At 35.4% G+C, this 24,088-nt stretch overlaps 3 protein-coding genes across 3 annotated transcripts in view; 1 reads left to right on the forward strand and 2 right to left on the reverse strand.

Moving 5' to 3' along the window:
- Positions 1–250: 250 nt before the first annotated feature.
- On the forward strand, positions 251–4,080 carry LOC127801819 (haloacid dehalogenase-like hydrolase domain-containing protein Sgpp). The gene is made up of 5 exons (XM_052337248.1): positions 251–502; positions 2,698–2,812; positions 2,901–3,055; positions 3,268–3,529; positions 3,650–4,080. The coding sequence occupies exons 1-5, from the start codon at positions 345–347 to the stop codon at positions 3,839–3,841; spliced, it is 882 nt and encodes a 293-aa protein (XP_052193208.1). The 5' UTR covers positions 251–344; the 3' UTR covers positions 3,842–4,080.
- A 656-nt stretch (positions 4,081–4,736) lies between these two features.
- LOC127801818 (phragmoplastin DRP1E-like) lies at positions 4,737–14,269 on the reverse strand. The gene is made up of 15 exons (XM_052337247.1): positions 13,872–14,269; positions 13,251–13,314; positions 13,022–13,126; positions 12,417–12,518; positions 11,844–11,894; positions 11,694–11,755; positions 9,441–9,531; positions 9,278–9,342; positions 8,760–8,954; positions 8,536–8,655; positions 8,385–8,455; positions 6,054–6,279; positions 5,888–5,938; positions 5,411–5,782; positions 4,737–5,135 (listed from the first exon to the last, which is right to left on the reverse strand). Exons 1-15 carry the CDS (start codon positions 14,001–14,003, stop codon positions 5,007–5,009), a joined length of 1,836 nt encoding a protein of 611 aa, XP_052193207.1. The 5' UTR covers positions 14,004–14,269; the 3' UTR covers positions 4,737–5,006.
- A 1,651-nt stretch (positions 14,270–15,920) lies between these two features.
- LOC127801087 (NAD-dependent malic enzyme 62 kDa isoform, mitochondrial) overlaps positions 15,921–24,088 on the reverse strand; it is a 77,068-nt gene continuing 68,900 nt past the window's right edge. The window contains exon 19 of the mRNA XM_052335935.1: positions 15,921–16,202. Coding sequence (XP_052191895.1) covers positions 16,128–16,202 — 75 coding nt within the window. The 3' untranslated portion in view covers positions 15,921–16,127. The remainder of the gene's footprint in view (positions 16,203–24,088) is intronic.

Here is a 24,088-nt window from a genome sequence, read left to right on the forward strand (position 1 = left end):
AATTTAATAAGTACATTAAAAATATATATTTTTAATTATTTTTCATATCTTATCTTTTTTTTATTTACATCTTGGTTACAATCAACGTTTATTTATTTTTATTTTAACTAAATATAAAAGGGTTGATGGAGAATTAGACCAACTTTAGAAAATCAAACTCATTGGTAAAATCTTAAAAGAATTATTTTAATAAAAAAATCAAAAGTTAAAAGAAGAATTAATCTAAAAGAAGAACAACTCGAACAAGGAAGCTGTGAGTGGAAATTGTTAACGTTGAATAGAGCAAAAGGAAGGAAGAGAGCTGGTTGGCCGTGCATGCTCCGTAGTACATCTCTTATCTGAGAATGCCACCTGCTCTGCTTTCTCCGAGCCTCATCTCTAAACCTGTCACGAAGACCCGCCTGCACATTTTCCCATTTCCCACAAAACATCCTTCTAACTTTCCTCGTCATCTTCCACGGATGTCCACTAAATCAAATTCCTACCCTCAGACTCAAAACGGGTACCCTCTCTCTCTCCCCCCTTTTGATTTCACCCGGAATAATGCGTATATTGTTGGCTAATTCTTGATCTACTTCGTAGCTAATCGTCTCTTATACGTTACAAGAATGTCCCCTTTTTAGGTTATTTTCTGGGTTAGGTTAAGCATTGAACATAAACTTACTACTCCATCCGGATTTATGTTTCTGTGTTTGTCCATGAAATTGTAGGTTTACGTGTTACGGGTTCATTAATGTTTACTTAGTGCAAGATTGTTACAGCAAAGTTACTAAAGCCAAAAAGTATTGCTTTGATGCAAGTGAATAAGCCCACTGATGTATTTTATGGGCGTATCTTTGAGTCTCTACAGTCTACATTAATTATCAGGCTTTTGATCTTGCAAGAAAAGTGTTCATGTTTTTCTGCCTGATTTTTGAGTTCTCTTGTTGCAAAGGGAAGAAGCACGAGTCGGAACTTTGTGGAAAGCTTCATGTAGTTTAACAGTGGTTATTGCGGTGCTAGGAATTGAAATGAACTTGATACAGAAAGCCAAATAGGCTGCACTTTCAAGTTTCTTGTGTTCTATTTCAAGGATTATTTCTCTCTTTCTTTTTCTCCTTTTTGTATGGATATGTGTAATTTGGGGTAAGATGAAGAATCGGTGTTTTTGTACTAAACTGGATTTAAATAATATACCAAATTAATTCAACCTAGGTATTTGATGACCCCCTTCAGTTCAGAGAATAACATTATAGTACTTGTTCTTCACATGCACTTTCTTGGTGAGGATATTATTGGTTACGCGTCCATCCCTTGTAAGCCTAATCTTCCACAAGCATTCATTCAGTCATAGTCACCATCTTAAGGATTTATGTGGATGCTAATGTAGGAATCTTTTACAGTCAAGATTTGTAGATTTGAATTTTAGACCTACCCGTTCATTCTTCCCCAGATTTTGGACTTGCAAATAGATTTCTTTTCCACTGTGATAAGTTTATTGAACAGCAGGCTAAGATTGTCTTTCTTTTGAGTTTTTCATCTCGTGAAGTTTGGGCATCTTTCCAAATATCTTATACTGTCAAAAAACTTGTAGTGCAACATAATTCACATCTCAGACCTGATAAATTTGTAAATAGGAGTTAAAAGTTAGATTTATTAGAATAACGTATATATTCTTTTGCTATTTGTTGAATTGTTAACCACTATCTGATCTAAAAGTTTAACTTTTAGATAAAAGGTTAACTTTATCTTTTATATTATTATTTTACTTCAATGTGCCCCTTCACATGTGGCCAGTCTTCATTGATAACTAGTCCAACCACGTTCAACAATTTTAAATATTGGTGGCAGTGAAGTTTGAACTCAAGACTTTTTTCTGCTCTAATACCATGTTGAATTGTTAATCATTATCTAATTAAAAAATTTAACCTGTTTGTTGGACGAGAATTTAGCAAAAGAAGAAGAAGAAGTCTAAATTGAAAAGGAGTGGAGAAGCTTTATAAGACTCGGTAGATATCAAGATTATCCTAAGATGTTTTTAGTAGTAGATAATTGTTGTAAATAATTTATAAATATTATATCTTGTATCTGTTTTTATCTCCTAATTTTTAAGAGATAGTGTTTTCTAGATTTTAAGAGTGGATGGCTCAAATCATTTCCTACTTTATAGGAAAGAGATTTGGCTAGAATTTGTATATATTCTCTAAAACCTCTCGGAATTAATCTAAGCAAGCATTCTTGAATTTTCATTGTTAGATGGAGGGTTAACTTTATCTTTTATACTATTATTTTACTCTCAACACTATTAAATATAGGGAGTGGTTTTCTTGGAAGCAGCCCAAACCACCTTCTTTGACTTTATTACATTGGTTAACATTCCTATATTATTCAAGTAGCTGTTATAGAAACCTTAAACTTGATCTTCATTAGCCAAGCATCTAAAACCAAGTGCGTCCACCTTTTGATTAAGCATGTGTGTTGTGGATTGTTCTTGAATGACTTAAGACATGTTCAAGAATGTTGGAAGTTACAAACAAATCCTTTCACTCTGTTCACGCCTAAATCAATTTCTGTGTACGTATCAGATATATCATTTACCTGAAACATTATACTTGGCTAATTATGTTATACTGTGATTGTTGATATGAACTTCAACAATAATGGCATCTCATAGTCTGATTTTAGTGGCATTAACGAGTCTTTGATCTTTGGAAACAGCACTTCCTCACTCTCTTCCCTTGCTCCTCTGGAGGCTATACTATTTGATATTGATGGAACATTGTGTGATTCAGATCCTCTGCATTACGATGCCTTCCGTGAAATGCTGCAACAGGTATGTTGTGTAAACTACTTATACTTGCGTGGACAGATGATTTTCTGCAATGATTCTGTTAGAGGCTAACTGAGAAAGTGTTATACAGGTTGGTTTCAATGGGGGAGAACCCATATCTGAGGAATTCTTCAGTCAAAATATTAGTGGCGGGCATAACGACGAACTCTGTCATGTCCTCCTTCCAGACTGGCAGTTTGAGAAAGCCATGAAATTTATGGATGATAAGGAGGCGATCTTCCGGAGGTAGACTCACTCTTCTCTCTGCTTAATAATATGTTTGTAGCCATGCCAGGTGATGAATTATAGTATGAAGTACCAGGATTAATCTCACTCAGGTTGAAAACGCTAGTTCCATCCATTTGATATCTGGAATAGATCCTGGAAATACCTTACTATATTTGAGAATTATAAATGCATCACAAGTTCACAACCTCAAATTTTGGATAAAAATGCAGATTAGCAAAAGAGAAACTACAACCTGTAAATGGTCTGAACAAGTTGTGCAAATGGATTGAAGAGCGTGGCTTGCAACGAGCTGCAGTAACTAATGCTCCAAGACCAAATGCTGAGCTCATCGTCTCAATTCTGGGCCTTGAAGATTTCTTCAAGACAGTAATAATTGGTGGTGAATGTGAGAGAGCCAAACCATTCCCTGATCCCTACCTGAAGGGTCTCCATTTACTCGAAGCATCCCCTAAGCACGCATTTGCGTTTGAGGTTCAACTTCCAAATATTTCATGTGCTTTTGGAAGAGAACTTTTCACAATAAGCCTCATTGTTTGATTTTTCTATCAGTGATTTCCATTTCTAATTTGCTCTCTATTTTTGTTTGCTAAGGACTCCGTTTCTGGAATAAAAGCTGGGGTTGCAGCTGGGATTCCAGTGGTGGGTTTAGCTACGAGGAACCCTGAAAATTTACTGGCAGAAGCTGGTGCAAGCCTTGTCATCAAGGATTTCAATGACCCCAAATTGTGGGCTGTTTTGGAAGAGCTAGATAACATGGCAGATATAAAAACAGGTACTACTTAGAGAGGTAATAATAGCTCATATTAATTTATTGTGAGATGTGGGATATTTGGTAGTTACCATTATATATCAAATAAAGTATTTACAAGTATGTATTGTTGAAATAATTCTTGAATACCTTCCATTGACGTAGTATCAACTCTGTCATGACCTATATATTTTGTCAACATTAGATGACAGCACATTGAGATTTCACTCTTATGGCAGTTTCAACTGCTTTCAATTTTACCTATCAAAATTGTAACCGATGTGTTCATACTTCGAATGCTGGAATAAGCATTCATTGCGATCAACTTTCAGTAAACAGCAGTACAGCTTCCAGTTCATATAATTTTGTACAAGTTAAACCCTTCTAAATCCCTCTTGAAGTTATCTTGCCATGCCTTTCTGCAGATATTCTTTCCCCATGAAGGAAAGTTAGTTGAATTCATGAAACATTATAATCTTGCACAGCATACAGCCATACTTTCAACATTTGGGTATGAAACATTCAAGGAATTGGTTGCTAACTTTCCCTTCAAGACTTGGCTTGTTAGCATGGCTTACTTGAAGAATTAATTTGATGGCTTGAAATAGATTCTGTTGTTTCACTTTGGTTTGAGGTTAACTGGACTGCGAACAATAAGGGTTTATCTCATTTTGGTTTCATGTTAACTAGACCATCGAACAGTCAAGAGTTCGTTTCATTTTGATTCCCCAGAAACAGTTGATCCTTTCCTGTTTGTAGAGAATAAATTCACCATATATACTGCAAAATGCCCCAACAGGGTGTGCATCTGTATGAAGGAACGAGCGAGTTTTTGCACATTTTTGTGCATACCTAGTGTACCTAAATGTAGACAGCAAACTCTAATATATGGTAAATAAAAAAATAAAAAAAAAACACACAATGATCGCATTGCAAACACAAAAAAGTGAAACCTTTACATTCACAAAGTGGGACGGGTAATAAATTAACATATTATAAGGAATCTAATAAATTTTACAAGGATACAGAACATCTAAATTTAGAAAATGTGGAAAGCCCTGGAATCCAAAAACCCCATCCAAACAAAAATTGAACAAGGGCGTAAACGAATCTCAGCTGTCAAATAATTCAACAATCAACAATCTGGCATTGTTTTCGTGGTGAACCATGTTATCACACAAAGCAGCCTGTTGCCGAGTCTCATCGGGTCCATGACACCGAATCGATCTCGTCCCTTGCTGCCTTGTACAACTCGAGCCGTTTTGCAGATTGTAGCCTCCTCTCCATCAATGCTGGATCTTCATCTAACCATTGTCCAAGATGTTTACCCTGAACACAGCAAAAATGACACTCAGAACGCTGCATCTACCGAACAACCTCAACAACTATCTCTTCTCATGTAATTTATACCATCCCATAACTAGTTTGATATCATAATTTTCTTTTCATAAATGGGCCATTTTATCACTATACTGCATCCCAGAAGGTATGAACCTTGTGTTTCAAATAACAAGTTGTTGCCAAAGATTAGAGAAACTCTATTAAAAGCTTTTGACAAAGGCACAAGAATAAACCAACATCCAAAAGAACAACAAAGAAACTACCTCTTTCTTGCCAATCTGCGTGTAGAAGTGATTGAGTAATGACTGTTTGGCCTCTCGAACCTGACAATAGACCACTGCCTTGGGTATGGTGTTCTTGAGTGTGTCAGACACCATGTTGACATAAGAAGATACGTTTGACCCTATCCGTCTGAAGTGCCCCTCGCCGTAGCGATCTGCAGCTAAGGCAGCTGTTGGGTTTCCGCCCTTTTCTACTTCTTGGGGCAGTCTCCGGAAGAAATCTACTGTCAGGTACGACGCTTCCATGTCCACCAATCTTATTGCTGTCTTCTTACTTTCCTCCCGAAACCTTTCTAAGGATTCACTCGCAGCCGCAGCTATTTCAGCTTGCAACCTAGGAAACCGTCTCAACTCCTATCCCACCAAACACAAAATGTCACACTTCCCAAATGACAAAATTGAAGTAATACTTCTTTTTATCTAAAATACTATGCAATGAACATCTAAAAGGTATTTCACCTGAGTTTCACCGATAGACTTTCTGACAAGTTCCTTCAGAACGAAGTGAACCTACATAAAAGAGTTTATTGCTCAGTTGCACATTCAGAAAGAACTTTAGTATGTCTTTGTAAATATAGGTCAAATGAAATCAGCATGCATCATAGTAGGCAAGATTACTACTGACAGCATCAACTGAAGCTTCAGCTGGCCCCCTAAAATAATGTAGTGCCCCCTCAATAAGTCGTCTATAACCTTGCTCAGGTGCAATCAAATGTGGTTGGTAACCATCTGCTTCTGAAACAATTTTCTTCACATTCTGCAGAGAAAGATGCCGATCAAATGGAAGCTTCCTCAAAGCAGCTGGAAGCTGGTTGTCAAATACTCCATAAATCCGATCACCTCCAGGTCGACTGAAATGCAAAAACAATCTTACATTTGTAAAACATGAAAAGTTTCAAACCGAAAAAAAGAAGGCAGACAAAATAATCGAAATCACGTCCATGCCTCAAAGATTCTACATCCATAGCAGCTTGTCATACTAAAGAAAAAAACTCAACATAAGGACTAGATGGCTATTAGCTCGGAAATGATCAGCCCGGATTGATCTACCCACGTATTAGGAAGACAAGTCAGTCCCCTGAATTCCAACAGGTATGTACCAAACACACAAGATTCTTCCACTTAAGGTCATAAAAATTATCAGATGCTCCTCTCAAACAAAATAATAATGCACCAATCACAGTGCATCTCACATGAGGTCATGTATTATTCAATCTGTAAAATGTAGAACAAAGAAGTCTGCTATCAAATATCTTCCATGAAAGACTAATCTCCAATATTTATGTTTCCTTCACAGGTTTCTTCCACATTTCATCATAATGCAAACTCCATGTCTATAACATGTTAATACAGGACAAAAGGTTAGAACTTGTCAGTGAGTTCTCCCTACTTAAACAAGCGTGCGTGCATGTCTGGGGTTTCCCCCACTTTTGTCCTTATTTTTAATCGATAACAGGAGAAAGGATCTTTCCCATCTATGAAAAGAACGACACTTGATTTAACATTCAAAAGAGAACTAGAAAATATTAACACTCTCCAGAGTGTGGGTATCAACTCATGTATACCCATACCAAGTATGCAGTTTGTTAGGACTTCACTGGCCAATTGCGTTGGCATATTACTTAAGCACAACATTTTTCCCCATTTTCAAGTACAAAATTTGAAATTGACAGGAGCCTTATTTTTAATGATGATTAAAATGACTAGAAAATAAAAAGGGTAAATTACTATTTCCACCTAAGGTTAGGTGAAATCTGCGATCACTTTTAGAAACACCCCTCTTACCTCCTACATTTCAATTTCATCAATATTCATTAGTAAATTGTTAACGTGGCAAATAGACCCCAAAATAACTTACTAATGATCCCACAAATGCCCTTCTTTTTAACAAAAAAAAAAAGTTGTAAAAAGATTAAACAAAAAAAAAAAAAATTGATATTAACAATATTTAAACTTTACACAACTTATTTTAAACTCCTCTAATATATATAGAATTTAAAACTTTTATTTAAACTCAACTTATTTTATTTAGAATTTTGTTTAAACAAATTAAAAAGTAAACTATAATCATAAAAAAAAAATTATTTAGAATTTTTTATTTTTTACATGTGATTTACTCCTCTAATATATATATGCATAAATTTAAAAAAATATATCTATAGATAAACTTTACACATAAATGTTCAATCTTGTGAAGTAAAAAGGATAAAAGGGAATAAATATTTTTTCTTAATGAGGAAAAATAGACAAAACAAAAAAAAATTAATGAAAAATAGTTAAATATGATATTAATTATAAAACAACTTAGGTAAGTCCATATATATTCTAGTTACTACAATATATAATTAATTTATTTTGATAAAAAAAATATAAAATATTGTGCTAAGGGATGATATAATAAATTTAAACATTTTACAAATACATAATTATCATACAATTTATATAAAATTGTATGAATTATACATACTTTGTTAAAAAGATGGGCAATATGGTCTTTTTTTCAAATTTTGTTAAAGGATACCGACGGAATTGGAACGTAGAAGGATAATAGGGGTATTTCCAAAAATACATGTGATCACAAACTTCACCTATCCTTAGGGGCAAAAAGTAATTTACCCAAATATAAATTCATGTGGTACAATCAACCATAGGGATTGTTCCCGTTCATCTGAGCGCTTAGAAGACAGCTGGCAAGGACACCTCTAGTGAAATATGCAAAGAATATCCAATAATATTTATGGTTCTTTTTTTGTTTTGGATTGGTACCCGCACCTTTTTATCCCTGGAATGCAATATGCACGTGAAGCTGCTGAGGCATCCACTAAGGCTAAGAGGCACATAATATAACGAGGGAAGTTCCAAATACAGTTCAAAGTACAATATCTAATAATGGCAGGTAGTTTGAAGTTCAAAGAATCAACTACGCATGATAAGGGAAAGAAGACAGATGGCTTACCCCCCATCCAGATGCTCCTTAAAAATCCGGTCAAAGGCCCGACAAAGTTCCAGGATGGTGTACAGTTGAGCCTGCAATGCAGTTTTTGGTCACTGACAACATAAATGGTTTGTCTGATTCAGGAACAAATTAAAAAGAGAAAACTACTCACCCCTGCATCAACAGCAACAGGCCTACCAAGGTGATCCAGCTCAGATTCAAGTTCGTCAATATTTTTGTTAATCAGTGATGTGATACTTGGAATTTTTGCCTTAATTACTGTTTCCAAATGCTGAAAGTAAAACATTCATTAGGACATCGTATTGTGTTGAAACAGAAAGAGGAAAAAAAGAGGAAAAAAGGACTTCAAATACAAAAATTGATACCAAAGTATACCATGGAGAGAAGTTTTGCAAGATACTCTGAACCCATTTTACTTGCTAAGTGTGAATAGTCAGGACTTGTTGCAAAGTATTCACGCTCCTTCCGCCTTGCAACAACCATGTCAATATTTTTATTGATATCTGCTTGCGAGCGGTTCACAATACCCACCCAAGGCTGTTGTAGGCGGTAAGATCTCCCTTCAAGAACCTTCAAGTGGAGAGAAATCATTGATTCATTCCAACAAAAACAATCAGGGAAGCAAAAAACTGTTGATTAGAAGTATCTCATAATGCTGCCTTGTTGCATTTAATGAAATGCACAGGACTGATGAGTAAAGAAAATTTTAAAAAAGCATCTAATGAGGTCTTATGGCATCGCTTAACATGGACTGAAAGTCTTGAAATGTGTCCCTGATTACCATGAACATAAAAGAATCCTCAAAAAAACACCAGACTTCTTATGATGATAGCATGTCTATGTATTTGTGTGTGTGTGTGTGTGTGTGTGTGAGGGAGAGAGAGGACACTTACATCCAATGCATTAGTTCCTTTATCCATCAAGTCCAACTTTGTCAACACACCGAACGTTCGTTCCCCTGAAAAGGTGAAAAAGTCATAAGATAGACCAAAGCAATCTAAAAGAAGCTGATAAATTTCCACTTGTTAGACAAAATCAGAAGCAAGCCTAACGTACCGGAGGGGTCCACCTCTCTAGAAAGTTTCATAGCATCTGATGTTGCAATATCTTGATTGGCAGGAGAGATTGCAAGTATGAGGCTGTTAGGCTGCAGAACAGAGGCTAAGACCATTTTAGTACATGCAAACCCTTTGTGTGTATAAAAGGCTCCAAATATTTTTGGAAAGAAGCATCAATTGCGAGGTTTAAGATAACCCAGAAAGAACTTGATCATTTTATGGTACCAAAATAATCTACAACCAGGAATTTTAAACTGCTGAAGCATCTACCACCTGTGCACAGTTGAAAGCAAAATAAAGAAACCACATAATACAGCATTAGACAGATCTATAAGAAACACTTGTTCTTGTAGGACGCGTGCAACGCCACCTCATCAGACATCTGGAAGTGTTAACCCCCCCCCCCCCCCCCCCCCCCCTCCTTCCCTCTGTTTTAAACCTTTTAAATCACACTACTTCAAAAACCTAGGAAGACGTGGGCTCTTAAAATTAGTGAAACACATTAAAAGTAAAAGAAAATTGCTTCACAACTGATGATAAAAAGGAAACAGTGACTTTTTTTAGTTTTAGCAATTAAAAACCCAAAAATCTTACTTTGTTTATGAATAAAGCTTTTCTTCTACAATTTAATTTGGATATGCAGGATACGAATATTAGCTTTTCACTACTAAATATAGACACTTGAAATGTAAAAAATAAAGAAGTAATTATTAATTTATTCAGATATATACAAAAGTATATGTACTTGTTGTCGTGCCCCTATAGCCACATCACTTGATTTGTTTAAAAAACTATATTTACTGGTTTATGTCTGTATTAATGCTATAAGCTAGAATGCCCAATTTATCAAACCTAATCTACAGCTAAAGCCTTAAGTTGTTGTGTAGCATAAAAATTTCTTAACAAGTAAATTGTTATCTTGATAATCAAACATTAAGGCGAACAATGTTGATTAGACTTTTTACCATAGGATTTGATACATTCATTGCTAAAGTGCTATGAGGTTACGGAAACGGATATGGAAACAGATATCGACACAAATACAGAATGTGACAATTTGAAAAAAAACAAGGATTATGGACGTGGTGGGGATATGGCAAAAAAGTAAAACTTTTACCTTTTTATTAATAATGTTCATGAACATAATAAATAGAAAAACATTGAAATTATTATAAGAGTACCGTTAATCCAGTATAAATTACCTTTCATTTTATATAATTATAATATATAAAACTATTAAAAAACACCAATTCAATATAAAGAAATCTATAATATAATGATAATACAAGAAAAAGAAATAAAAAAGTAGCAACTATTTTTGATGGAATTGTAATTAGGCTCAATTGTATTTTTCAAAATTTTGCTAAAAACTGTCTGTAAATTTTATTATAAAAAAGTTTTACAGGCTCTAAAAAAGGCTCCTCAGCATCCTTAGGTGTGTCCTTCGCACATTCAACTATGGAGACGAGTGTCTATCATGTGTCTTAGACTTGCCCAAAAATGGAAAAGTAAAAACAACAATTGTAGGCCTTTATCCCACTATGTGGGTTGACTACATGAATTCCAGAGTGAAAACCGTCTCTATCAATGGTTATATCTTCTGCAAGGTCATTTATCATGTATCAACTCTTAAGGGTTTCCCACCAAGTCTCTTTAGTCTTTCTCCACCCTTTTGCTACAAATTTCTTCTATTTCATCCACTCACTTTAGGGGTGCTACTATTGGTCTTCTTTTCACATGTTCAAATCATCTTAATCATATTTCCTCATCTTATCTGCAATAAAGGCATCACTCCAACCTTATTACACATAATCTCGTTTCTTATTTTACCTTTTATTGTATGGTTGCACATCCACCATAATATTTTCATCTTCACCATGCTCATATTTTACACATGTTGGCACTTAATTGCCTAACATTCTGAGCCATGTATAGAAAATTAGGATACACCAAATGGCATGTCCAACAAGTACCATAGAGTATTTGACAAGTATCTCCAAAGCAACAACAAGACCTTGTACATAACGTACCAGACATAATAACGAATTCCTAACACCTTTTTCCTTTTTTTATTTCATTTTGTATTCTCCCCTTTTGTAGTTCCATTAGTACTCACTTGTTAAAATTTGGTCATTATTGATTGAACCATGTCAGAAAATGAAACAAAAAAAAAAACGTAAAAAATTTCCAGATATCAAACCTAACCAAATGTTTTGTTTTTATAGATAAAGCAAATCAAATACCTCATTACCTTTTCAACATAAGATCGCACCATGTTTTCGATGTCTTGTGCAATAGTTTCAGGCTGTCCCTCTGCAATGAACAAACTTAAAGTTCAAGGTGGCCCAAGCATATACCAATCGCAAATTTTTCCCAAAAAAAAGTAGGCGTGCACACATACCAACAGCCACTTTAGTCAGACCAGGCAAATCAATTAAGGTTAAGTTGACCACTGCCAGATAAAATAGCCACGAAAGTGTTAGTAATGAGAGAGGGAGATCATGCAACAATGGACATAGAAAGAAATGCAGAGATTGTAGTCATATAGTTATAGAACGAGGAAAGAGTAGACCTAACTTAAATTAGAGCCAAAGCACATTAGAAAAAAAATATAATGTTATGTAGATTTTATTACTTGTTTTTTCACACAATATCAAAAATTTAATGCCAGAAAGAACACTTATACATTAATAAAACAACAGACAGATTCATGAGTTCACAAGCACAAAAAGGAAAAATTTGGGAAAGCTTGACTTCCAAAACCTAGAATATCTTTAGGGAACAGAAATCTAATGCATCAAAGTTGGAGTCATACCATTTCCATAAATATTTATTACGAATTCCTGATACTATTAACAACACATTTCTCTACTAACCACGGCATAAATCACCAGGTCATCTCTGTTCAAGGTAAAGTGGCACATTCACAATGGGAAGGTGACAAAAGAACTATTAGGATTGAACTGTAACCCACCATTTGGAGAGTATATACTAAGATGGATTGGAACTGGAGAAATTTGCTTAGATTTTCCAGTCACCCTATCAGTTTCATCCTGAATTTCCTTGCGAACCGTTGCTGCAAAAAAGAATCAAACGATAAAAGATCATTACCAGCATCAATCTGTGCAATAATTTCCAAGGAAACAGGAAAAGGAAAAAGGGAAAATAAATATCAATAGGAAACAGCAAATGGTTTGTAATACGTGTTGCAACTAGCATACCGGTAACAATTGAATTGAGAATTCTTTTCCTACATTGCCAATTACAACTGGACGCAAAAAATTTAGAATTCACAAGGAAAATAGAATTTTGCATTTTGCATCTGACTATATGAACATGGTCCACTAACAAGATTTTGAAAAAATTGTTTCCCATTTGAGTCCTTGACCCAGACTTGATATAACAGAAGTCTAACAACAAGCCAAGTATATCAATTATTAAATTAAGAAACCAATAACTTCATTATCTCTCCATTATTTAATCAAACAGATAACTTCATTGTCTATCCATTATTTAATCTCAAAAAACACAAGCTTATATTGATCGACCATAAAGATTGCTTGCAGTAGAAATGCATACCAAAATCAGTGAATCTCCTTCTAGGCAAATGTGAAAACTCAGCATAGTCTTCTCCTTCATCTATTTTGTACAGTTGTAGTACCAATGGCCGCCTTGTGACAATCCCTGCATATCCTCAAAAAGCTTAAATCAGAAAAGTTATATCACCAAAAATTAATTATATAGAATGGTCACTTGAGTAAATAAAAAATAGAAGTTCATAACGGGAGGAGATTTACAAAATCCTCACCAGATCCTCTAGGAAGGAAATCTCTCCCAACTATGCTTTCCAGTACTGAAGACTTTCCAGAACTCTGATCTCAATTCAAGGCCAATAAAAGTTAAAAGTGAACAACGATCAAGCAAAACAAAACAAAAATAAACTAGCAAATGAATCCCAAGTCCCAGCTAACAACACACTCTGTTTGAAACAGAGGCCCGCACTAAAACAGGATTCTCTCTCTCTCAATCAGCCGGTTTTTTCAGTCTCTGCAGTTGCTAAAGATTCTCATGTCTCTCTTGCAAGGCGCTCAAACTACCTAACAATATGTTTGGAACTGCCACTTTCGAAAAATGAAATTGCATAGACGTACATATCCTTACAAGAAATATATACTATTTTCTTCTCAACTACCCAAACAATATTTATTTTCCATTCTTTTCTATCCCTATGTACATATCCGAGTTCCAAACCCAGCATCCTATATAACTTTCTCACATGCCATTAGTCACCGGAATAAAAACTTTCAGCAGCTTAATTTCAATTCAAATCGAATGAAAGATTATACACTTCTCTCTCTCTCTCTCTCTCTCTCTCTCCCTTGCGCGCGTTTACATAAAACAAATGAGAGGATTAGGGAGAAAGTTATACCTGGCCACCAACGACGGCGACTGAGGGAAGGGCGTCCCAGAGGGAAGTCAAGGCGGCGTCGCCGCCGCCGTGGTCTCCGAGGGCAGTACAAGCCGTCTGGATCCGATTCACCAATCCAATCAAGCTCTCCATGGTCGACCTCTCAGTTCAAAAGCCCTACAGAGTACAGACTCCTTCCACGTGAAGTAAAGCTCGGAAACAGAGGACAAAGATAACGAAGAAGCAACAGAGGTATAGTTTTTCGAGAGAGAGAGAGAAGACGTGTGTGAACAAGGCTTTCGAAGGAAGGGAAGGAAGATGTTTTGAACTGCAACGAACGAATGAAGGCCAAATCGAAGGAAACGACTCGGACGAAGAAATGTCTGTCTCAGCGTCTATAGGATTAGGAGGACAAACAAAAATATCCGCCTGCGACGAGAGTTTTATAGCCCCCTGTGAAACCGCCTCTAGGATCATGCGAAAGGCTTCGACATTCCCCGTTGAGAGATCCCACGGTGGAGGGGGGCCCACAATGTTGCCGTGTCCAGCCTTCCGATTGGTAGGTTTCTGGAAGGTTCAGCTTTCCGCTTTCCATCTTCTTTCTATATATGTGCATTAATTAATTAATTAATTTATTATTATTATTATTATTATGGTCCAGCCGTTTGAAAATTTTGAATTCTGAATTCGTAGGCTCGCCTTGCCTTGGTCAAACGATGGGTGCTTGCTTGCTTCATTTGTTTTTGATGAAAGATTTAATTTATCAAGTAAAGATAATAACTTATAGATCATGCGATGTGACTCGTGTGAATTTGTGTTCAATGAGATCAACCCTTTTTTAGATTGAATCATTTTTATAATTTTTTTTGTAAAATTCATTTTTAGTTTCATTCTTTATATTTGAAATTAAAAAAAAATTAATAGAATTTAATCATAAGAATGTCACACTAAATCAAATTTTACTAACTTAAAAATGAAATTTGTTTATGGATAAAAATACCATCTTTTTCTTTTCCCACTATAGATCTTTGTTGTTGACTTTGACGTTAGTGTTTATTACTTTGACCTCACTATTGAATATCGTAAACCAAGTTGTTTTAGATTTTATTTTATTTTATTTTTTTTAAATTATTGAATATAATATATTAATTAATTCTTGATTTTAAAATTAAATTTGAAATTTAATATATATGTATACATTACAAGATATAAAAATCTATATATGTTTTCCCCCCTTTTTCTATAGCATTTATTTTTTTCTTTATTTTATTAAAATTATTATTATATTAAGTGTATTTTGGAAAGTAACAACAACAAATAAAACTTTACTTTTTGATTGATTCATTGCAAATACAAATTTGTAGGATTTTAATTAATTTTTATATTTTAAGTTATAAATAAAAAACTATTTTTTTAATAGAAAATCAGGGTTACTGGGTTCCCTTATTTTATATAAAAACATTATTATGCAGTTATTTATATTTCTATATTAGAGTCAAATTATACATTAAGAATTGGTTGGAATTCGATTTGACCAAGATTAAAGTGATTAAATAGATATTAGTTTATTTATGAAAGAATTTTGTGAAGATATATTTACGTTCATAAGATAATATTTTCTTTTAACTAATTATAAGAAAAGATAATGGTTTTAAGAAAGTCTTTTAACAGCGACCAAGTTGCAACATTAACGTAACCTAGCAAGCATTTCACGAGTCAAACCAATGGCGAGGAAGGAATAATCAATCAATCCCATGAGGATGAGATTTATCAAGCAGGTGCCTGAAATTGAATGCAATTAAATTTAATAGTAGTACCAACCAACATTTCAACACGTGCGATCATCATGCCAATTAAAGAAGCTTCGTATAATATAGGATTTTGTTTATATAAGTACCAGGTGCGTTTAATATAGATCACTTAACAACCATTAAACCCAAAGAAAAAAATGCCATAGCCATTGAGAAATTAGCAATCAATAGTAGAACCTAAGTTCAATATTGACCAGAATTATATCCACAGCCCTGTATCCAACACAAGAGAAAAAGTGGATTGGTTACACGTTGTCGAAATCTTTAAAATTCTATGTGAACCTTGCACATTTTATAGCGAAGTGGGATTATGTGCCAAATAATGATCAATTGTTACAATAAATACAGGCAACAGTACTTTTCTGTTGTGATACAAATATTGCATAGAACCACCTTAGTACAACACTATAACCATTAGCCAAGCATTCGTTATTAATAACCAAATATTTCCCAGGGCATAAAGTACTTAATCATTCTTGAAAACTAATGTTGGGTACTCTGGACGCCACATGTTATCGTGCACGTATGCCTCAATTTCCTCCTGCAAATCAAGTATATTAAATCAGTATTAAATTTAAAATCCAAGAATTCATCACAGTACCATAACCGAGGGTGAGATTGGCACGTATGTTCGATTGCCAACAGCTGCCTGATGGCAAACCTAGAGCCAATATCTCGTCACCTAATCATTTTAATGACCTAAAGATAGAAGTTAGGTTGCACAAAAAGGGTTACGAGAAATAGAAAAATAAAACAAATACAATACAAAACTGAAATATGAAAACGACATTTTTCAAAAAAAGTAAGAAATGGGAACGTGAGAGAAACGGGTAAATAAAAAAAATACTGAGAGGGAAGGGGTTTTTTTGTAAATATAATTTTTAATATAAAAAATTATAAAAAATAATTATTCAATTAACATAAACATAAATTCAAACAAACATAAATACAAGTTACTTTTATCACTAACGTGATCACGGGGATAGCAGAGATGGAATTACTTTCGTCTCTAATATGGTCGCATAACATAAACACGTTTCCAAATCAAAAATGTATTTTTTTATATATTTTTCTAATATTATAAAATGACCCCAAAATATTTTCACAATTATGAAAATGGCCCAAAAAAATATATATATATATATATATATTTTGGTGTGTTTCTTGACAACGGGGTAAGAAACGTTTTGGCATTGTTTTGGAAATGCCAAAACGGTGTCATTGTTTCCGTGCATCAGTGGATAGAACAGCTCCAGCTTCATGTCAATTCATATGCGTTTACAATTGGATAAGGTTCATTCCAGATAGGCAAAGTGTCAGTCAATACAAAATGTATACTGCCCAAAATCAGAAGCCAAACAAATTGATGAAGTTCATTGCATGAGAGTAATTTGAGGATTTTAAGTATTTCAAGAATTTGCTATAGATTCATTATCTATCCAGCTAAAAGCGCCAATGCTGCCCAATGCATCAAGCTTCTTTCTGGATTTGACATTCTCCGTTACATTAAATAGGTTCCTCAGAGTAGGCTGTATTAACTCCCATTCCAAATTTCTCATTAAATGTCCTTAAGACATTTGGAAGAAATCCAGATTCCTACATATCCCTTTCTTTCAAAAGAAATGAAGAGATAAATCCTACAGAAAAGAGGCATGTCAAACAGGCCGGTCCCAACCATTGGCACTAAAATAAGGAGTTGGCCTGGGCCAACTTGTCCATGGGACTGGTTGGGCCTAGACCTGACCCATCAATGAAACACACGGCTCAACTTTTCCCATGAGCCCGCCGAGGGCAAAGTTGAAGCTGGCCCATCGGGTCATGGGTTGGGCCAAGCTGAGCCCAAGCTCGCAAGCATGGGTTAAGCTGAACAAAAATCCATTGGGCCAACCTGTTGTTAATATAGTTTTAAGATTAATTTAAAAAAATATTTATTTATTTAATGAATAGAATATAAAAATATATTAAAAAATGCAAATTTCACTTTTAAAATGAAAATTTAGAAGTTAGAAATTAAGGTTGTATTCTCTTTACCATTTTCAACCCATTTTGAATTTTGAATTTTTTAAAACACTGAAAACGCGTTTATTTTACTATTTTTAAAAATACATTTTCGAAAATAAGAAAAAAAAAATTGTAAAGAAAACCCAAATTTTATTGTTTTGGGTGTTTTAAACCAAAATACGCTGAAAATACCCAAAATGCGAAAAACACGTAGTCCCCCCCCCCCCCCCCCCGCGTCACCAATCTCGCACAGACCCAACATCTTTCTTTTCTCTCATCTTTTCTCTTCTCTTTCTTCGGCCATCAACTATCACCGCCACCGCCACTACGACCACCGTCATCAACCATGCCTGCCAATGACGGTGCAAGTCGCCGTCGACCTCCCCTGTCGCTTTTTTGCTGGTTTTTGTCTCCTATTTCCTTTCTTCTCTCCTCTCTCCTCTCTTCTCTTGCTAGTTTTTTGGTATGTTGGTCGATGGGCCCTTGGGTGTCGAGTGGTTGCCTCTGATCATCGGAAATCACCGACCACCAGTGGCGACTAACAATGCGTATATAGGCGGGTGTTGGGTTTGGTCGAATGTTTAAACTTAGATTTAAGGAGATTTGGCCGTTGGATCTTGTTGATTTTTGGTATGTTGGTCGATGGGCCCTTGAGTGTTGGGTGGTTGCCTCTAATTGCCAAAAACCACCGGCCACGGTGGCCGATGGCGACTGGCAATGCATTTTTCACTTGTGGCCGAAAATTAAAAATTAGATTTACAAAAATTCAACAGTTAAATTTGGCCAATTTTTGTGTATATTAACCCTCATGCCTTGGAGTTTCTAATGGTAGGCTCTGATCGTGTGAATCTCCAGCCGACGGTGGTTGCCGACGACGGAAAAGATGAAGGGCACCAGAGAAGAAGAAAAAAAAAGAAAAATTTATTATGAAATTTTGGAAATAAAATTATATATTTATTTAAAATTTAAAAAATATAGTATATCTATATTATAATTAAAAATATTGGATTATATATAGTATATTATTAAGTCTGTAATTTAATATAAATTATTGTTAAGATGTATGCTAGTAATTTATTAATCAAATTTATTGTGTTTATTTTAATAGTAGAATTTCATTAAAAAGAGTTAATTTTATTATTTAATAATTAAATTCATTGAATAAAATATCATAATGACAAAAAAAAAAATTCAAATTTTCAAAGTAAATGCATTTTCTAGTTTTCTATTTTTCTATTTTAAGAAATGATTTTTCAGAATGACAACAAAAAAATATGTTTTCAAAAATCTCAAAACAAACACTCACACAAAATTGAAAAGGAATTCAAAACTCAAAACTGAAATATGAAGAGAACACCACCTAAAAGTTTCATTCTAACGATCCAATCCCACTTTTAAAACTATATTAAATTTTAGAACTTATTAGATTTTTAGTTACATAATTTTGTAACTAAAAATCTCTTGGGACATGGTCATAATTTGTACATATTTGTACGTGCGCCCAACATTTGTGCTAGGGACATGGTCTCTTGGGACATCGACAGGACTTGGACCTGCCAAACACCCCCTGGATGGGCAACACATTGACACATGGCAGGAAATTCAGCATATATCTGAATGTAGCTAGACCACCCAGCGGCAGGAGCCTAGCTGTGCACTGAGGTTTCCTAGTTTGGTTACCCATATTCTATGGCCTCATTTAGAGTCCCGGACGTGGCTCAAGCCTTCTGCAAACAAGAAGGAAACTGGCATTTTCAAGAGACATTCCTTGTGGCATAGTTGACTCACCAAAGTATAAGTCAACTATTGATGGAATAGCCAACACCTTTAAGACAAAATAACATAGGACTGCATGATGGAAGCATGAACAAATTTGATCATGCACGACTGCGACATAATAGCAATCCACTATGATCACATCACCGTTTCTAGGTTAAGGAACCCGCTCTCATGAGAAAATGTTCCTTGCAAAGTAGTTAGTTTGTGTCAGCACCCAGCCAACATTGTACCTTGCTCTAATAATCCGTACCAACCAATTACAACCCCCCTTGTACATACTTCACTTTACTTCAAGAGCAACCTATTAAATGTAATAGAGCGTATTTTTGATGTATTTTGTTAATATTTTGTGTACAGTTAGTATGTTAGAACATGACATATAAATAGGGGCAGTGTATTTAAACATTTTATTCTATTCATTTTGATAAACGAGGCATTTTTTCTATATTCTCTTTTTGTCTCAACATGGTATCAGAGCGCGTTCAAAACCCTAGGCTCGTGATTCCGCAATTCCGTCTTCGTCAATCTTGTTTTCTTCTTTGCTGATCTCTGACGAGCCTTAGGTAAGCTTTTCTCTCTTCGATTGATGTCGTGAATCTCCATTGTTCAGAGTTTCTCATTTTCTGCGACTGTGATCTCTTTTGATTGGAGATCTGCAAATCGATCCCTTTCTTTTGCATCCTTTCTTCGTTTGAAGGCTGCGATTTTGTTTTTTTCTTTCAAAGCTTGTTGTTCGCCCATAAATTGTTCTTCTGGCAACATTGATTCCAGATCTGTATTCACCGTCGATGAGTAATTCTTCTGTCGATGATGGATCGAGTCCATTTTTTCTTCATCACTCTGATAGTCCAGGCTTAGTCCTGGTGTCTCAACCTCTCACCGGGGATAATTACCCTTCCTGGAGTTGTGCTATGTTAATTGCACTCTCTGTCAAGAACATAGGGTTTATCGATGGGACGATTGGGCGACCGATGATTGGAGATCCAAATTTCAACGCTTGGATCCATAATAATCATATGGTCATTTCCTGGATACTCAATTCTGTTTCCAAAGAAATTTCAGCTAGTGCGATCTACTCAGAATCAACACACGAAATCTGGATTGACCTCAAGGAACGCTACCAGCAAAGCAACGAGCCTCGAATTTTCCAATTACGTTGTGAGTTAATGAATCTCAATCAAGGTCAGCTTTCTGTAAGCTCTTATTTTACCAAACTCAAGATCATTTGGGATGAACTTAGCAATTATAGGCCGATGTGTTCTTGTGGAAAGTGTACTTGCGAGGGGTCTAAGGCTCTGGTAGAGCATTATCATATTGAATATGTTATGTCCTTTTTGATGGGACTAAATGAGTCTTTTGCCCAAGTTAGAGGTCAACTGCTTCTCATGGATCTCATTCCCCCAATAAATAAAATTTTTTCCCTTATATCACAAGAGGAGCACCAAAGGAATATAGTTACCTCTATTGGACATGAATCAGTAGCCTTTTATGTGAAGCATGATGGAAATAAAAATGTTTCTGGTAGGAATCATAAAAAGGAACGTCTAGTTTGTACATATTGTGGTTATAGTGGCCATACAATTGAGAAGTGTTACAAATTACATGGATATCCCCCAGGATACAAGCCTAGACAAAAACATAGTCAGGAGAATTTAACCACGGTTAATCAAGTTTCTGAGGTTCCTAACCAGTCTAAAGGCCATGAGAATTTTGGGAGTTTTATGCAGATGTTGAGCCTTGTTCAGTGCCAACATTTAACGGGAATGCTCAGCTCACACCTCTCAGATGCCAAGGCTGGCATGAATGCTGATGCTTCTCCTGATCAAGCATCAGGTACTTGTTATTCTATTTTGGTAAATCTAGGGCTTAGATATCCTAAAAATTGGATAATTGACTCGGGGGCTACAAATCATATATGATGTATTAGATCTTCTTTTGAATGCATGAGACCAATTAAGGATTCTTTTATCATTCTCCCTAATCATAGTCAAATTTCAGTCCATTTTATTGGGACAGTAAAAAATAGCACTCACTTAATACTAGAGGATGTGCTTTATGTGCCATATTTCAAGTTCAATTTGATATCAGTGAGTGCATTGACTAGGAAGAATGATGTGTCTATCAGTTTCTTTAATCATGCATGTATAATTCAGGATGTACGCCACCTGAGGATGATTGGCAAGGGTAATTTGCTTGAAGGGCTATATGTTTTGGATGCACATTTCCTACGACCTAATAGCCAAGATGTAGATAAGACTTGCACTCCCTTTTTAATTCCTTGTTCAGTCAATGTAATAAGTAGCCATGTTTGGCACAACAGGTTAGGACATCCTTCTATGAAGAGATTGAATCTGTTGAAAGTTGTGTTACATTTTTCCCATGATCATAAGAAGATTGATATTCCTTATTTAGTATGTCCATTGGCCAAGCAAAGACCTTTGTCTTTTATTTCTCATAATCATTTGTCTAAATGTGCCTTTGATCTTATTTATTGTGACATATGGGGTCCTTATCATGTTCCTACATATAATGGACATTGTTATTTCCTGACTTTGGTGGATGACTACACGCGATTCACTTGGGTATATCTTGTGAAACACAAGTCTGATGCAAAGCATATCATTCCCAAGTTCTTTTCATTGATTGAAACTCAATTCCATAAGGTCATTAAGGGTTTTAGATCTGATAATGCCCCTGAGCTGTCTTTTAGTGATTTCTTTGATTCAAAAGGGGTAGTTCACCAATTTTCATGTGTCGAGAGACCTGAGCAAAATTCAATTGTGGAGCGTAAACATCAACATCTTTTAAACGTGGCTAGGGCCTTATATTTCCAGTCTCAAGTCCCTATCTGTTTTTAGGGAGATTGTGTCCTTACTGCAGCTTTCTTGATTAATAGGCTACCAGTCTCTCTTTTGCAAAATAACTCTCCTTATCAGTTGTTGTATAATGCCTATGTGGAATATACATCTTTTAGAATATTTGGCAGCTTGTGTTTTGCTTCCACTTTGTCTTCTCGTAGGACAAAATTTCATCCTAGAGCTACAGCAAGTGTATTCATGGTTATCCTTCTGGAATTAAAGGGTACAAGCTATATGACATCACCATTAAAACTGTCTTTGTCTCTAGAGATGTTTTTCATGAACACATCTTTCCTTTCCATCTTGTCACTCATTCTAATGTTGTACAAGATTTGTTCCCTGATTTTGTTTTACCTAAACTAGCCATTGATTTACCAGCTACTGATTTGTCTTCTCCTATTCTAGATGCTGATTTACCAGCTAGGATAGTGGTTTCTTCCCCTGTTCTAGATGCAGATCATCTTACCCATCATGATCCTAATCATGTTATTCGAAGGTCTACTAGACCTTCCAAACCTCCTTCTTATCTACGTGATTTCCAATGTAATCTTTTGACTGGGAGGCCTCGTTCTTGTATTCAGCCTTTGTATCCTTTGCAAGATCATCTTTCTTACACTCGTGTTTCTCCTTCCCATAGATTTTTTATTCTTACCGTATCCTCTTCTTTTGAGCCCCAACATTATAGCCTGTAAAATTTCCTCATTGGAGGGATGCAATGGCTACAGAATTGAAGGCTATGTAGCAAAATCGCACATGGTCTATTGTTCCACTTCCTCATGACAAACATTCTATTGGTTGTCAATGGGCATATAAGATCAAGTATAATTCTGATGGTACCATAGAGAGATATAAAGTCCGGTTAGTTGCAAAAGGGTACACTCAACAAGAGGGACTAGACTTTCTTCACACTTTTTCTCCCGTAGCTAAGCTGGTCACTGTCAAGGTACTCATAGCTCATGTTGCCATTAACAAATGGTCTCTTGTACAACTAGATGTTAACAATGCTTTTTTGAATGGGGATATTTTTGAGAAAGTCTATATGGATATTCCACTTGGCCATCAGTTTGAGAATTCGGTTCATTCTCAGGGGGAGAGATTAGTGTGTCGACTCCACAAGTCCATTCATGGCTTAAAACAAGCCTCAAGGTAGTGGTTTTCTAAGTTCTCCACTATCTTTGTTCAACATGGTTTTGCTCAGTCCAAATCAAATTATTCTTTATTCACTAAGGGTCTTGGTTCTTCTTTTGTGGGTCTCCTAGTTTATGTTGATGATATCATCATAACAGGCCCAAATATTGCTGTCATTGATTCCCTTAAAGGATTTCTTCATACTCAGTTCAAACTTAAGGACCTTGGCCATTAGAGATACTTTCTTGGGCTGGAAATAGCAAAATCTGATAAGGGTATCTTCTTCTCTCAGCGACAATATACCCTACAACTTCTTGAAGATACTGGATTTTTAGCATCTAAGCTTGCTTCTGTCCCTATGCTTCCTAATTCTAAACTTTGTTCATTTGAGGGAGATTTGCTTCTAGATCCTACTATATATAGAAGACTTATTGGCCGCCTATTGTATCTTACTGTCTCAAGACCTGATATCACTTTTGTTGTGCACAAACTCAGCCAATATGTTTCTCAGCCACGACAGCCTCATCTTGATGCTGTTTACCATCTTCTCCAATATTTGAAATCTACTCCAGGTCAAGGATTGTTTTTTTCAGCATCTTCTTATCTTCAACTTTGAGCTTTTTCTGATGCTGATTGGGGATCTTGTTTAGATACTCAGAAG

This window comes from Diospyros lotus, chromosome 5 (genome assembly GCF_014633365.1).
Source record: "Diospyros lotus cultivar Yz01 chromosome 5, ASM1463336v1, whole genome shotgun sequence".
Lineage (NCBI taxonomy): Eukaryota > Viridiplantae > Streptophyta > Magnoliopsida > Ericales > Ebenaceae > Diospyros > Diospyros lotus.